Source organism: Gorilla gorilla, chromosome 16 (assembly GCF_029281585.2).
Source record: "Gorilla gorilla gorilla isolate KB3781 chromosome 16, NHGRI_mGorGor1-v2.1_pri, whole genome shotgun sequence".
NCBI lineage: Eukaryota > Metazoa > Chordata > Mammalia > Primates > Hominidae > Gorilla > Gorilla gorilla.
The window spans coordinates 43,577,445-43,594,973 of NC_073240.2; the positions used below are offsets into that span (position 1 = coordinate 43,577,445).

General features: G+C 40.6%; 1 protein-coding gene across 5 annotated transcripts in view; it reads right to left on the reverse strand.

Annotated features, from left to right (window-relative positions):
• TTBK2 (tau tubulin kinase 2) overlaps positions 1 to 17,529 on the reverse strand; it is a 172,989-nt gene that overhangs the window by 20,145 nt on the left and 135,315 nt on the right. For all 5 annotated transcript variants that reach the window (XM_063698503.1, XM_063698502.1, XM_063698501.1 and 2 more), the window contains 3 exons: positions 15,356 to 15,572; positions 8,842 to 9,053; positions 6,950 to 7,538 (listed from right to left, as the gene is read on the reverse strand). In XM_063698503.1, the coding sequence (XP_063554573.1) occupies positions 6,950 to 7,538; positions 8,842 to 9,053; positions 15,356 to 15,572 (1,018 nt within the window). The remainder of the gene's footprint in view (positions 1 to 6,949; positions 7,539 to 8,841; positions 9,054 to 15,355; positions 15,573 to 17,529) is intronic.

Below are 17,529 nucleotides of genomic sequence, written 5' to 3' on the forward strand. Positions count from 1 at the left end.
ACAAAACCACAGCCAATATCATACTGAATGGGCAAAAACTGGAAGCATTCCCTTTGAAAACTGGCACAAGACAGGGATGCCCTCTCTCACCACTCCTATTCAACACAGTGTTGGAAGTTCTGGCCAGGGCAATCAGGCAAGAGAAAGAAATAAAGGGTATTCAATCAGGAAAAGAGGAAGTCAAATTGTCCCTGTTTACAGATTATATGATTGTATATTTAGAATACCCCATCATCTCAGCCGAAAATCTTCTTAAGCTGATAAGCAACTTCAGCAAAGTCTCAGGATACAAAATCAATGTGCAAAAATCACAAGCATTCCTATACACCAATAACAGAGAGCCAAATCATGAGTGAACTCCCATTCACAACTGCTACAAAGAGAATAAAATACCTAGGAATCCAACTTACAAGGGATATGAAGGACCTCTTCAAGGAGAACTACAAACCACTGCTCAATGAAATAAAAGAGGATACAAACAAATGGAAGAACATTCCATGTTCATGGATAGGAAGAATCAGTATCGTGAAAATGGCCATACTGCCCAAGGTAATTTACAGATTCAATGCCATCCCCATCAAGCTACCAATGACTTTCTTCACAGAATTGGAAAGAAACTACTTTAAAGTTCATATGGAACCAGAAAAGAGCCCGCATCGCCAAGACAATCCTAAGCCAAAAGAACAAAGCTGGAGGCATCATACTACCTGACTTCAAACTGTACTACAAGGCTACAGTAACCAAAACAGCATGGTACTGGTACCAAAACAGATATATAGACCAATGGAACAGAGCAGAGGCCTCAGAAATAACACCACACATCTACAACCATCTGATCTTTGACAAACCCGACAAAAACAAGAAATGGGGAAAGGATTCCCTATTTAATAAATGGTGCTGGGAAAACTGGCTAGCCATATGTAGAAAGTTGAAACTGGATCCCTTCCATATACCTTATACAAAAATTAATTCAAGATGGATTAAAGACTTACATGTTAGACCTAAAACCATAAAAACCCTAGAAGAAAACGTAGGCAATACCATTCAGGACGTAGGCATGGGCAAGGACTTCACGACTAAAACACCAAAAGCAATGGCAACAAAAGCCAAAATTGACAAATGGGATTTAATTAAAACTAAAGAGCTCCTGCACAGCAAAAGAAACTACCATCAGAGTGAACAGGCAACTTATAGAATGGGAGAACATTTTTGCAATCTACTCATCTGACAAAGGGCTAATATCCAAAATCTACAAAGAACTTAAACAAATTTACAAGACAAAAACAACCCCAACAAAAAGTGGGCAAAGGATATGAACAGACACTTCTCAAAAGAAGACATTTATGCAGCCAACAGACACATGAAAAAATGCTCACCATCACTGGCCATCAGAGAAATGCAAATCAAAACCACAATGAGATACCATCTCACACCAGTTAGAATGGCGATCATTAAAAAGTCAGGAAACAACAGGTGCTGGAGAGGATGTGGAGAAATAGGAACACTTTTACACTGTTGGTGGGAGTGTAAACTAGTTCAACCACTGTAGAAGACAGTGTGGCGATTTCTCAAGGATCTAGAACTAGAAATACCATTTGACCCAGCAATGCCATTACTGGGTATATACCCAAAGGATTATAAATCATGCTACTATAAAGACACATGTACATGTATGTTTATTGTGGCACTATTCACAACAGCAGACTTGGAACCCAAATGTCCATCAATGATAGACTGGATTAAGAAAATATGGCACATATACACCACGGAATACTATGCAGCCATAAAAAGGATGAGTTCATGTCCTTTGCAGGGACATGGATGCAGCTGGAAACCATCATTCTGAGCAAACTATCACAAGGACAGAAAACCAAACACCACATGCTCTCACTCATAGGTGGGAATTGAACAATGAGAATACTTGGACACAGGGTGGGGAACATCACACACCAGGGCCTGTCGTGGGGCGGGGGGCAGGGGGAGGGATAGCAGAAATACCTAATGTAAATGATGAGTTGATGGGTGCAGCACACCAACATGGCACATGTATACCTATGTAACAAACCTGCACGTCATGCACACGTATCCTAGAACTTAAAGTATAATAATAATAATAATAAAGACAACTTAGGGATAAATCTAGTCCAACTTCTACAACACAAAATTTCTATCACAGCACCTATAACACTTAAACTGTTTCTTTACTAGATTGAAGACCCTTGAAAGCAGTGAGGTGACTAACCGGGCTTTTTATTCTTGGTACTTAGCATAGTACCCAACTCACAGTAGACACTCAACAAATGTTGCACACATGAGTATATCAACCATTGCATGCTGAGGTTCCACAAAAATCTCCCAAGTGATATTCCAGTCTGTACTCAAGCACTTCACAAATGGGCTTTCTTTACTTTCCAGTGCAGTCCATCCAATCTCTGATCCTTTCTGACTGTACATAGGTTGAAGTGTAATATCAAATACTTTCCTATGATTATAATGACCAAATTTTCCAGATCAAAAATAGGAATTCATGGTCAGACGGAGGACATTTGGCCAATCCCCAGTCAATATACATACATTCAACCCTCCTGCAAAATCCATTTTAAGAAGTTAAACAGATGGTAACCAACCCAAAAAGTCTTCGCCTTTTCACATTATTAAAGCACACCTCTATTAATACACGTGTGGATCATTCCTGTGTCAATGGAGGCTCTGAATAACTCTATGAGCTTTCACACAGTCACTGTAGTTTATACAAGGGATCCAAATAAGCAAAGCATGCCTTGCCAGGAAAGCCACATGGAACTATTTCTTTCTTTTCTTTCCTTTTTTTTTTTTTTTTTTGACACGGAGTCTTGCTCTGTCGCCCAGGCTGGAGTGCAGTGGCGCGATCTCGGCTCACTGCAACCTCCGGCTCCCAGGTTTTTAAGCAATTCTCTGCCTCAGCCTCCGGAGTAGCCAGGATTATGGCTAATTTTTTGTATTTTTAGTAGAGATGGGGTTTCACTATCTTGGCCAGGCTGGTCTTGAACTCCTGACCTCGTGATCCGCCAGCCTTGGCCTCTTAAAGTGCTGGGGTTACAGGCGTGAGCCACCACGCCCGGCCTGAAGCATTCCTTAACCTTCCCAGAAAGATTTTTAATTACCATGCTAAAAAAAAATTAGTTGAGAAAATAAAGATATCCAAAATTCCACTCCTAAGTCCTAGGCAGATATGTCTGTGTCCCCATTCCTGTAAACAGCCCCACTACAAATCATTTCAGGTTGTTTAAGTTAACTGTTTAGATGTAAATTTTCATTGCCAACCTGACAGGTTGGTGTCAACTTGTTATCCCTGAAGTATAGCGTAAAGCCTGGAACTTAGCAGATACTTCACAGGTATGAAGAAATAAACATAATTAAGGCAATACAACTAACTGCTAATTTAAATTTTATTCGTGCTGGTATTGGTAGTCCTGTAAATACAGTCAGAGGAATTCTCTCAATAGATGTTGGCTAACAGATTATTAAAAATACTGCTACTCTTTTTCTTTTGGTACTGTTCCTTCTTTGTGCATTATTTTAACCCCCCTTTCCTTTTCTCGATCTCTAAGAAACAAGCCAATTAGGAAAGTCTTTCAGTATGCTGGCAATGCCCTGGTGTAGGGACAGAAGACTGGTGTAAGGTGTAATCTCCTGGCATGAGGGACGGAACACCAAGTCTAGTCTACCAGCGTCTGACTCTTCATGGATTCTCCCTGTCCTGAGGCTTAGTGCCCTCGGTAAGAAAAGAGAAAATAATATTCCCTCTGCTTGTTCCATGGAGTTGCAGTTAAGATCAAATAAGGAAGTATTCTGTAAAGTATAAACATAAGGTAATATGGTAGACAGCCTCTAAAATGGTTCCCAATGACCCAGAGGTGTCTCCTGGTATTCACACCCTCGTATAGACCCTCATATATTGTACAGCGTTGGTCTTTGTGACTAATAGAATATGGCAGAAGTGATGGTATGTCCCTTCTGACAGATTAGAAAAGACACTGTGGCTTCCATCTCGGTGGGGATGCATTCTCTTCACCTCTCTTCCCCCATTTCTGTCTCTTTCTCACCTCACTCACTGGGAAAGCCAGATGTCATGTCAACTATGGAGAGGCCCAAATGGCGAGGAACTAGAGCCTCTGGCTAACAGCCAGTAAGGAACTGAGGCCTGCCAACAGTCATGTGAGTGAGCTTGGAAGTGGATCTTCCCTTTCCAGCCAAACTTTTAAATTGATTTTAACCCTGACTGAGAGCTTGACAACCACCTCATGAGAGACCACGCATGAGCTAGAACCACTGAACTAAGCCACTCTTGCATTTCTAGCTCCAAGAAATTGTGTGAAATAATGACTGTTGTTTAACAATGCTAAATTTGGGCTAATTTGTTACACAGCAATGGCAATGGATAACATATGGGTGATGTTACTAGTGCCCAGCCACATTTACACTGTTGCTAAAGGTAATATTAAAATGAACCACTGGCTGGGTACAGTGGCTCATGTCTATAATCCCAAGATTATAGACAGCCTGAGGTAGGAGAATCTCTGGACCCCAGCAGTTTGAGCCCAGTCTGGGCAATACAGTGGGACCCCGTCTTGCAAAAGATTGAAAAATTAGCCAGGTTTAGGAGCTCACACCTGTAATCCCAGCGCTTTGGGAGGCCAATGTGGGAGGACCACCTCAACACAGGAATTTGAGACCAGTCTGGGCAACATGGAAAAACCCTGTCTCTACAAAACAACAACAACAACAGCCCCATTACAAATCACTTCAGGTTGTTTAAGGTAACTGTTTAGATGTAAGTTTTCATTGCCAACCTGACAGGTTGGTGCCAACTTGCTATCCCTGAAATATAGCAAAATTAGCTGGGTGTGGTGACTCATGCCTGTAGTCCTAGTGACTTGGGACGCTGGCATGGGAGGATCACTGGAGCCCAGGAGCTCAAGGTTACAATAAGGTATGATCCTTCCACTGTGCTACAGCCTGGGTGACTGAGGAAGACCTTGCCTCTAAAATAGAAACAAAAAACTGAGAAATAAGTATACAATTGATGCAGCTGACATTTCATTAGAGACTTTCAATTAATACAAAAAAATTAGCCGGGCTTGGTGGTGGGCACCTGTAATTCCAGCTACTTGGGAGGCTGAGGCAGGAGAATCACTTGAACCCAGAAGGCGGAGGTTGCAGTGAGCCGAGATCACACCACTGCGCTCCAACCTGGGCAACAGAGTGAGACTGTGTCTCAGTAAAGAAAGAAAGAAAGAAAGAAAAATAATTCAAAGATATCTAAAAATAAGGTCAAACATCACATACATGAACACAAGCCTATCAACAACTTGTCAGAGAAAACACTGCAGTAGTGTAAGAGAACCATGAGCACAATCTTTGTAAATAGGACAGCATCGAGAGAGGGCAAAAAATACCAGGAGAAATGGAGCAAAGGTTTTAGAAAGCCTCCATGAAGGGAGGCACACCAGAATGCTGCTGGAAACATGCTAGAGCAAAAGTTAGTACACAGCATAATAGAGTTAAAGAACAAAGTGAACCTAGGAAGGTGGAAAGAGTGGATGAATGGAAAGAGGAAAGGTGGGTTGGGAGAAAGGATGGAGCAGGGAGGGAGGGAGTTAGTAGTTACCTACCTCTAGCCCACATGATAGCTTTGTACAATTTGGAAAAGAATGCCCTTCCAAAAGGAAACAGCCCTGTGCCAAGATGCACAGTTTGGAAAGCAAAGTCTGGGGTAGATTTCAGCCCTAATTTGTTTCCTGGCTAGATTCCTTTATGCCGCAAACAACCTACCTAACTATACAAAGCAGTCCCGGGAAAGAGGGACCTGCTAACTAACTATGGTGAAGAAGCAGGCAGGCCTTTATTTCCCTATTTTGGAGCACAGGCAAATTTCTCAGAACTGTACACAAAATGTATTTTCACTGGTATCTTTTCCCACTGTTTTGCACTTGATGTGGAATTGTGTTCTAATAGAAAACATTTCAGTTTGGGGAACAATGCTGTTTCTGGTGAGTTGGGGGAGGGGGACTGCTAGATGATCATGGAATTTAAGGAAACCTGGTAGCTCTCATCACATAAGGACAGATGTACCTGTAGGTGCCTAAGATTTGTGTCCACAGTTACTTATTTAGCCTGGGGGCTTTTCATGTCTTTGCTTGGCCATCTCTGGCTTTTCTGGGGCTCCTCCTCACACAGTCACCAGGGGCACCACTGCTTACTGGTAACAGGATAACAGGCTTCTCCAGCTGAATGCCCAAAACTGAAAATAAACAATAGTGGTTCCTCAAAAGTTTCCTTTGCAGAAGACCTGTATCATAAATGCCGCCTCTACCTGCTTGTTAAAATGAGGATTCCTGAGCACGCTCTTCCCCAGACCTGCTAAAACAAAAGTTCTGGAAGTGAGGCCTGGGACTCTGCATTTTGAACAGTGGCCATCAATGTTAGAAAATGACCGTTTAACAGGAATATGAAGTATGAGAAATTCCTGGGTGGACTTTATGAAAGAGAAAGGGAATTAAAGGCTCAGGCCTCCCAGCAGTGTACAGTGTAAAGAACAAACCATGAAGGGTTAAATAGATGCCTTCCTCAGTAAATGTATAGTAAAAATTGCTAGGAACTTCAAAAAATTGTAGCATATATAAACACACATAGATAGCTAGCGCTTGTAGTCTAATTAAAAATGTTATTCTAAAATTAGGTTATAATGACATTTCATGTATTGAGTTTGATATAATAAAAGAAGACCTCACTTTTTGAAAAATTTCATATTGGAGGGTTGACTATAGAACTTAGTACAAAATCACTCCCTGGGCCATCTGCAAAATTTAGGCCTCTACTGAAGAATCTTAGTTGATCAACTGTTAGTCCTTTCTTAATAGCACCTTGAGTGGATAACAGAGAATAATAATAAAAACAAATTTCTTACCGCTGTAAGGGGTCCTTCTGCCTGCGCCTCCATTAGACTTGTGGGCGTCGCTGCAATAAACTGACTAGCAGCTCCAGGCTGGAGTTCCAGCCTATCTGTATATTGTTCTGAAGCAGCAGTAGGAGGACCCTCTGCAGAAAGTGCTAAGACCACACCTGAGGTTTCCTTCTTTAAATGATCATTTTCTGCCCAAGGACCTAACTGGAGCTTTTCATCTTGAGGTGATGCCTCCAGGACTTGAAGTACTTCAGGCTCCTCATCAGAAGGACTTCCAGTTGTTTTATGTCCTACAGCCTCATTTGTCCTAAAATCCTGAAGGTCCTGCTCCTTGTCCACAATCACCCATTCTTTGGAATCAATTTCTTGCTTGCAAGAGCTCAGGTTAACAGCTATAAATCCATTGCTGCCACCACCATCTGCCTGCTCAGGGGTGTTGGCAGAAGCAGGCTTGGAGGCATCTGGAAGATATTCTTCATCATAGTGCCAGATGTGGTCAGTACGGGACACAGCAGGAACGCAAGGCTTATGCAGCAGAGCAGGGAGAATAGATTCTTTTCCTGCACTGGTATCTTTCTGCATTTTCTCCAGGCTTAAGGAAATGGAAAGAAGTTACTCAACTGTCCTAAGGAAACATTTATTATATAATATATAAGCTCCATAAAGAACTAATATGGACACAAAGATGAGAGAAAAAAAGATGGATAAAGCACAAGGAAAGTTTCACAGCATTGATAATGCTCTTCTCTACCTGCCACATCCTGCTTTGGAAGACGGAGCTCAGTTCTTTCCTCAGCAAGGCCCTTTTTAGTTCCCTTCTTTTGTCAAACCAACTTTTTATTGAACTGAGCTTTTATCCCTATTTGTATGTTGATATTTATTCTCAGTATGAGCCACAACTCAAAATGTATAAACCAATGCCCCATCCATCCTTTCGATCGTGTGAGCGTGTAGACATGTGCTTACATAACTATGAATGATTACCATGTGAGGAAGAACACACATATGTGAAGGATTGTTTAAAATGGACGCCAGATTGGAGTAGGCCAGAAGTGGCTGAATTGTCTTGGGTAACAGTAATTACCATCTTAGTCAAATTCACAGTCCCTCTAACCTAATATTTCATTACCAATAGTAGCCACTAGAGATGCACCATTGAAGGGCATGACTACTATTAAAGGAAATTAGGTCTTAATGCTGCGAATACTACTGAAGTTTCTATAATTCATAAATATATCCCACACTTTTTTCATTTCTGTGTTCTGTTATCAAAATTTGTTGTAGGGATAATGTGCCTCAAAACCATGCACTACAATCTTTACCTATGTATATAGATCTCTCAAGTTTCACCTTCCTTTCTCTCTAGGTAGATTGCGAACTCTCGAGGGCAAGCATGATATACTTATTGGTATCTGTTTTCCTACAGTATCTTACTCCTAGAAGGTCTTCACTAAAGTGAATTGAACTCACTGTCCCTTGTGTATAAATTACTTTTTCCCGTCCTTTATGTATTCCTCTCATCTCTGCCTAATGCCATCTTTATCATGCCCTCTCCAACGCTACACTGTTGTGCGGAAGAGATTACTTTCTAAACAAAGTTACTGTAAAAATGTTCATTTAACTTGTACCTAGTGTTAGGAAGTTATCAGCTCTTGCTGCTCAGCTTCCAAAGCCAAAGGATATGCTATAGAATTTATAATAATTAAGAATCAGGATAATAATAATTAAAAACATGGATGAAAATTGGAGCTGAATAGACTCAGTGTTACAAAAATGCAAGGATTTCTTATTTGAAAGACTTTATGTAACAGAAATATACAATAATAATAACAACAACGACAACAATAATAATGGTACCTTAGAAGCTTTAAAAAGAAAAATACACTATTTTATACCAGGTCTCAAGGAACTTGTCAGTGTCTGGCTTTGGCTCCAGGGTCAGACGTTTTTCCAGCTCAAAGCTGTGAATGGAACGTAACTTTCGCACCAATGGAATATCTCTGTCTGGCTGAGTAATCTCTGAGCGGACACGAATTGGTGACCCAAGGCTTGGAGCATTGAGAAGACCATTTGCCTGGCCATGGCTGTTCTCCTCTTCAGTAGCAGCCTATCCAAAATATAAAATAAAATCATGAAAAACATTCTAGGCAACACACATGAGAGGAATCATTGAAGCCTTTCAAAATAATATAAATAAATGATTAGATGTGTTTTCAGATGATTAGGATATTTTGGCTAGTTTACTTCATTACATTCTTATCTATTAACTCTTTATTAAATGTGTTTTCTTAATTTATACTCAGTTTCAGTATTATTTTAGTTTTTTAAAATACTTTTGGCACAAACATAAATAATCTAAAAATGTTTAACAGACTTGGATTTTTGAATTTTGTCTGACATGAGGCTTGTAGTATCCCATTCCACTAACCTGAAACTGAAACCTGGAAAGGATGTTCCCTTTGAGACATAAGTGGTCTCACAATTTAGGAGAGGCTGCCAAGCCTGAGTCGCTATACCTCTTTTCTCATTCTCCCTCTAAAAAACAAAAAACAACAAAAAGCCTGGGGGCCAGACTGCTAAGGAGCTGAGGCAGAGGAGAAGGAGGATGACTGTGAGGCAGCCCAGGGGGTGGGACTATTTAAGCACAGGTGCCTACAGCAGCACATTATCAGGGAAGCGAAGCCTTATATAAGGAGTGTGGTGACAGAGGGAAGTCTGGGACATCTACTCTGATTAGAGACCCTCAAGAGGATGCCTAATTGGCTCAAATTGGTGATATACTCAGGGTAGCAGCAGAAACACAAGCCAGTCTTCCTTGAAGGAAAGTTTCCCCAAACCCCAATTTAGGTCTCCAGAACTCCCATCAATTATTAATTAATTAGCCAAAAAAAAAAAAGAGAGAGAATCAATACATGAGAAGGCATGCTACCATGATTGACACAACAGAAATAATAGTCAAAATTAAGAAAAACATTTAAAACTCCCAAATATTTCAGATATTGAACTGGTTCCAATACAAAATATAGACCAGCTATGCATAAATGTTTAAATAAATAAAGGTTATTATAACAAAGATCAACAAAGGGTTATTTGGAATTAAATGATTGATTAACATAATATTTAATATTCAATTAACAAGTTAAACAGCAAGTAAGCAAAAAAAAACAAAAACAAAAAAGGTTGAAATTATTAATTAGTGAAGTGGAAGACACAGCCAAAGAAATTACCTAGAATAAAAAACAGCAAGATAGGCCGGGCGTGGTGGCTCACATCTGTAACCCCAGCACTTTCGGAAGCCAAGGAGGGTGGGTCACAAGGTCAGGAGTTGGAGACTAGCCTGGCCAACATAGTAAAACCCCGTCTCTACTAAAAATACAAAACAAAATTAGCTGGGCATGGTGGCACACGCCTGTAATCCCAGCTACTCGGGAGGCTGAGGCAGGAGAATCACTTGAACCCAGGAGACGGAGGTTGCAGTGAGCCGAGATCGTGCCATTGCACTCCAGCCTGGGCAACAGACCAAGATTCCATCACAAAAAAACAAAAACAAAAACAAAAACAAAACAAAACAAACCCAGCAAGATAAGAAGAAAATTATGAAAAAAGATATTAAGAGATATGATGGAGACAATAAAAAGCCATAACATATGTCTAACTGGAGTCCTAGAAAGAGATAATAGAAAGAATGAAGAGGTAGTAACATTCAGATACAGAATGGCTGTTATTTCCCAGAACATATTTTTATACAAAAATATGAATAAAAATATTCAAGGGACACAAGATATCCCAAGCAAGATAAATATATGCTTAGAAACATCATAGTGAAAACGCAGAACACCACAGACAAGAACAAGAACTAAAAAGTAGCTGGGAAGGAAAGATGAATGTGGGGGAAACAATCACTTAAAAAGAAAAAAATAATTAGAATGACAGTAAGTTTCTGAACACCAGTGACTGAAGCCAGAGGAAAAATAACTATCAACAGAAAACTTTATATTTGGGCTGGGTGTGGCGGCTCACGCCTATAATCCCAGCACTTTGGGAGGGAGGTGGGTGAATCACTTGAGGCCAGGAGTTCAAGACCAGCCTATCTAACACGGTAAAACCCTGTCTCTAATAAAAATACACACAAAAAATTAGCCAGGTGTGGTGGTGCATGCCTGTGGTCCCGGCTACTTGGGAGGCTGAGGCAGGAGAATCGCTTTAACCCAAGAGGTGGAGGCTGAAGTGAGCCGAGATTGCGCCACTGCACTCCAGCCTGGGCAACAAAGCAAAACCCTGTCACAAAAAAAAAAAAAAGAAAGAAAACAAACCAAAAAAACCCCCGACTTTATATTCGGCATAAACTATCTTGAAAGAATGAAGCTAAAATAAGTACATTTATAGATAAGAAAATACATTTATAGAAAGAGTCCTCTACCAAAAGACATGAGGTAAAGGAAATTCTGAAGGAAATATTTCCGGAAGAAAGATGAGCCAAGGACTTTCAGAAATGAAAGGAAATGGTAAACGTCTTTGAAAGTCCATATAAACATTACTTGTATAAAAGAACAACATTAATAATCCAATTCAAGGCTGGGCGCGGTGGCTCACGCCTGTAATCCCAGCACTTTGTGAGGTCGAGGCAGGTGAATTACTTGAGGCCAGGAGTTCAAGACTTAGCCTGGCCAATACGGTGAAGCCCCATCTCTACCAAAAATACAAAAAATTAGTCGGGTGTGGTGGCACGTGCCTGTACTCCCAGCTACTTGGGAGGACGAGGCATGAGAATCACAACCCGGGAGGCGGAGGTTGTAGTGAGCTGAGATCGCACCGCTGCACTCCAGCCTAGGTGACAGAGCGAGACTCTGTCTCAAAAAATAAATAAAATAAATAATAATCTAATTCAAGTCATTCTTCTTTGTTGTTGTCTGTTTGAGACAGAGTCTCACTCTGTCACCACTCCAGCCTAGGTGACAGAGCGAGACTCTGTCTCAAAAAATAAATAAAATAAATAATAATCTAATTCAAGTCATTCTTCTTTGTTGCTGTCTGTTTGAGACAGAGTCTCACTCTGTCACCTAGGCTGGAGTGCAGTGGCACAAACGTGGCTCACTGCAGCTTCTCCTCCCAGGTTCAAGCGATCCTCCACCCTCAGCCTCCCAAGTACCTGGGACTACAGGCACGTGCCAACATGCCCGGCTAACTTTTTTTTTTTTTTGGTAGAGACATGGTTTTGCCATGTTGCCCACCCAGACTGGTCTCGAACTCCTGGGCTCTAGTGTTCCTCCCACCTTGGCCTCCCAAAGTGCTGGGATTACGGGTGTGAGCCACTGTGCCAGGGCAAGTCATTCTTTTTCTTTTTTTTTTTTAAAAAGAAAGAATTAAAATTAGAAGAGTACTAAAATGTTGGGAGAAGAGTGAATGAAGTTAAAATGTTCTACAGTCCTTGCAGTATCAGAAAGGTAGTTAGGATATTGCTTAATTTTAGACTTTTAAGTTAAAAATAATTGGGAAATTTCCAGGACAACTACCAAGAGAACAGAATTAGAATGTTTAAATCCCCAATAAGTACAAAGAGAAAACAGAAGATGAAAAATACCAACAAAATCTGTAATGAAAAGAAAGGCAGGAAAAAGGCATTAAAAAACTGAATAGAAATTTAAAAGAGAAACAAGTTCATATAAAAATAATTTGGCTGGGCGTCGTGGCTTGTGCCTGTAATCCTACCACTTTGGGAGGCTGAGGCGGACAAATCACCTCAGGTCAGGAGTTCGAGACCATCCTGGCCAATATGGCAAAACCCTCTCTACTAAAAGTACAAAAATTAGCCAGGCGTGGTGGCGGGTGCCTGTAATTTCAGCTACTTGGGAGGCTGAGGTAGGAGAATCACTTGAACCCGGGAGGCAGAGGTTGCAGTGAGCCGAGATCGTGTCACTGCACTCCAGACTGGGTGACAGAGCGAGACTCTGTCTCAGAAAATAAATACATAAATACAATAATAATTCTAAATGTAAATCAATTAAGCTGACTAATTAAAACATAAAGACGTAAGATTGTCCACTTATATTCCACTTAACAACAGTCACAACAGAATGAGAAAAAATAGAAAGATAAAGGCAGAAAAAAGATACACCAGGCATGTACTACCCAAAAGAAAGTTGGCATAACTGTATTAACATCTGACAAAATAGGCTTTAATGCTAGAAAAAAAAAATAGTAGGAACAGAATAGAAATAGTCATTATATAAAGAAAAACAAAACTTTTAATCACCTGGCAGATGTAAAAACTCTAAACTTGTATGCACTTAACTCATGGATGAAAAAAATCATTACGGAAAAATATTTAGAACAGAATGAGAATGAAAATACAACACACCAAAACTTCTGCAATACAGTAACAGAGATATTTATTACCTTCTTTCTGCTTGTCTTAGCTTATTCTGCTCCTTCTTTTTCTACTTTCTTGAGGTAGGATTTAGACTATTGATGTAAAATCTTATCTTTCCTAATGTAAGTATTTAGTGCTATACATTTCTCTCTCAGTACTGCTTTAGCTGCCTCCCCAACATTTTGATATGTTGTGGTTTCGATTTCATTCAATTCTATGTAAATTTAAAAAATTTTCCTTTAAGGCCTCCTCTCTGACCCATGGATTATACAGAAATATGCTGTATAATTTCCAAGTGTTTAGAGATTTTCCTGTTGTCTTTATGTCACTGATTACTAGATTAACTCCATTATTTTTAGAGAACATAGTATGTGTGATTTCAATTATTTAAACTTATTAAGGTTTGTTTTGTAGCTCTGCTTTTATGGAATCTAACCTAAGACAGTGGTTACTTCAGTGGGGATAGGGTAGAAGCATAAATATAGAAGGAATATGTTAAAATATTCTAGTTCTTAGGGCAGATGGTGGATTCACATGCTTATATTACTATGCTTTGACATGATATATATAAAATCTTTTATATATAGTATAAGTAGATTTTAAAAGATAAATATAGCTGTTTTGAATTTTTCTCCTAGATGACCAATAAATTCCTAAAGTTACAAGCTCTATCCATGCACTTTTTCATGTATATATGTATATATATTTTTTGAGGCGGAGTTTCGCTCTGTCATCCAGGCTGGAGTGCAGTGGCATGATCTTGGCTCACTGCAACCTCCACCTCTTAGGTTCAAGCGATTCTCCTGCCTCAGCTTCCCAAGTAGCTGGGATTACAGGCACCCACCACCAAACCCTGCTAATTTTTGTATTTTTAGTAGAGACAGGGTTTCACCATGTTGGCCAGGCTGGTCTTGAACTCCTGACTTCAGGTGATCCGCCCACCTTGGCCTCCCAAAGTGCTAGGATTACAGGTGTGAGCCACCATGCCTGGCCCTCATGTACATATTTTTACTTATACTTCTACTTCAACCACTTCTTCCATAAGACATGTTCCCAACTCCCACCCCATCTGCATGCATTTTAATTTTTTTAAATGTTTTGCACAATGTTCTGTCTTGTATTATATTTGCTTGTGCGGCTACATATCTACCCAAAGAGACCGTAAGCTCCTTAAAGGTAAAAGATGTATCTTAAACTGCACAGCACATAGCTTAGTAAATTGTCTTCAATATTTAGTTTAATGCTTTATCCAGATGTTCAAAATGAGAGCTTGTAATGTACAGCACTATACATTATAAATTCAATAAACTGCACATCACCATGATGACAAATAATGGACTTAGGGTCAAAACTATCTACCATTCAAATTTCACTGAGATTAAATAGTGATAGTGAGTAAAAGACAGAAACTAAAGTAACTAAGATCTTCCATGTCAAGCGCCACTTCATTCTCTCGCATACACAGATATCCATATGGGCTGACAACTGAGAATGTCACTAGAGATTTTTTTTTTGCTATAAGAACAGTTTGTTCCTGGTGCCATAAAGACAGCCACAGCTGATAGTAGGAAAATCTGACACTGACTCCCTGTCTACTTTCCACTACTCATTCCTGATTACTATTTGTCCAGATTGTGCTTTGTCAACAGCCAAATCACATTGTGGCATATCACATCGATCCAGAGATCATTTTGCAAATGACTCCCATGACTGAACATATACACCTGCTATAGTCTGAATGTTTGTGTCCCCCCAAAATTCACATGTTGAAATTCTAACTCCCAATGTGAGGGTATTAGGAGGTGGGCCCCTTGGGAGGTAATTAGGTCAAGAAGGCAGAGCCCTCATGAATGAGAGTGGTGTCCTTACAAAAGAGGCCCAAAAGAGATCCCTTTCCCCATCTACCACATGAGGGCTCAGCAAGGAGGAGCCACAAACAGCCCTCGCCAGATACCAAATCTGCCTAGCCTTCCTTCTTGGATTTCCCAGCCTTCTGAACTGTAAGAAATAAATTTCTGTTGTTTATAAGGTACTCATACCTTACAAATTCCAAGCTTTATCTTGTTTTTGTTGGCATCCATCTCTTCCCAAACATCCTTCTCCTGGGGACGGGGGTGTCCCAGAGATCCAGGCAATTTATCTGGTGACACACCAACAGGGATGCCATTTTCTCCATCGCTAAGCTGTTCATCTGGAAATACCTCATCTGTATTTTCTCGAAGCAAGTCTCCAGGGATGGGAGTAGCATTGGCAATTCTACATATGAAGGGAGAAAAAAAAGGCAAGAAACAAAAATTACTATGAGACTATCTTACATCATTTTATTTCTTCATTTAAATGAACTCCACACATAATTAAGAGAGTTTAAAAAAAAAAAAGCACCTTGAAAACTTAGGTTGGCCGGGCATGGTGGCTTATGCCTGTAATCCCAGCACTTTGGGAGGCTGAGGCAGTCAGATCACTTGAGGTCAGGAGTTCAAGACCAGCCTGGCCAACATGGTGAAACCCTGTCTCTACTGAAAATACAAAAATTAGCTGGGCGTGGTGGTGGACACCTGTAATCCCAGCACTTTGGGAGGCTGAGGCAGTCAGATCACTTGAGGTCAGGAGTTCAAGACCAGCCTGGCCAACATGGTGAAACCCTGTCTCTACTAAAAATACAAAAATTAGCTGGGCGTGGTGGTGGGCACCTGTAATCCCAGCTACTTATGAGGCTGAGGCAGGAGAATTGCTTGAATCTAGGAGGCGGAGGTTACAGTGAGCCAAGATTGCGCCACTGCACTCCAGCCTGGGTGACACAGCGAGACTCCAGCTCAGAAAACAAAACAAAACAAAAACAAAAGAAAAAGAAAAAAAAAAAAACTTAGGTCATGCCAATCCTACAAAATAAAACTTTAAAATTTTGATCAATTAGAATTTTCAAGCTGATTTTAAAATACAAATTCTAAAACAATAACACCCTAATTTGACAATCACTTTAAAAGTAAAAAGCATTTCATCTATTTTCATAGAAGTCTCTGTCAATTATAATAACTTTTTTTTTCTTTTTTTGAGACAGAGTTTCACTCTTGTCGCCCAGGCTGGAGTGCAGTGGCGCGATCTCGGCTCACTGCAACCTCCACCTCTCTGATTCAAGCGATTCTCCTGCCTCAGCCTCCTGAGTAGCTGGGATTACAGGCGCCCACCACCACACCGGGCTATTTTTTGTATTTTTAGTAGAGACAGGGTTTCGCCATGTTGGGCAGGCTGGTCTCAAACTCCTGACCTCAGGTGATCTGCCTGCCTCGGCCTCCCAAAGTGCTGGGATTACAGGTGTGAGCTACGGCGCCCGGCGTGTTAGAGAATTTTTAAAAATTCTAAACAGGAAAATGTTAAGTGCTGTTGAACTCCAAATAAAATACAGAGATGAATCTCCAAATTAACATTTCATTTGGGAAGCAAGAATTACAATTTGGGGCACACACATAGACTGAGTGGGTCTCTGGTATATCTAAAGACCAAAGGAGAGGTTGGGGGTTTTATTAGAGAGATGTCATATACTGTTTTGAAAGAAAGTTCATTGGCACCAGAGAAGCTTTTGGGAGCTGGCAGGCTCTGACTGGTGAGTGACAGAGGTATGTAAATTTAGTCTTGGAGTCACAGCAGGCCATTTCAGCAGCTGGGCTTGTGAGAAATTAAATTCTTGGAGCAGGTGCTATGTGCCCCAAGTACTTTCTCCCTGGCCTCTTGATTGATTTAGTTGACTATGACAAGAATGACCTAATTTGTATAATCAACTTTCGCAGTGCCATAATGAAATAAACAGGTGTCAGATCAATCAGCTATGTTATTTTTTTACAGTGTGAAATGTGTATTACTTTTTCACTTGCAGATTTTTTTTTTTTTTTTTTTTTTGAGATAGAGTCAAGCTCTGTGTCTCAGGCTGGGGTGCAGTGGCATAATCTCTGCTCACTGCAACCTCCGCCCCCGGGGTTCAGGCGATTCTCCTGCCTCAGCCTCCCAAATAGCTAGGATTACAGGCATGCACCACCATGCCCAGCTAATTTTTTATATTTTTAGTAGAGATGGGGTTTTGCCATGTTGGCCAGGCTGGTCTCGAACTCCTGGCCCCAAGTGATCCACCCACCTCGGCCTCCCAAAGTGCTGGGATTACAGGTGTGAGCCACTGTGCCCGGCCACTTGCAGACTTTTTACTAAGCACCTACTACATGCA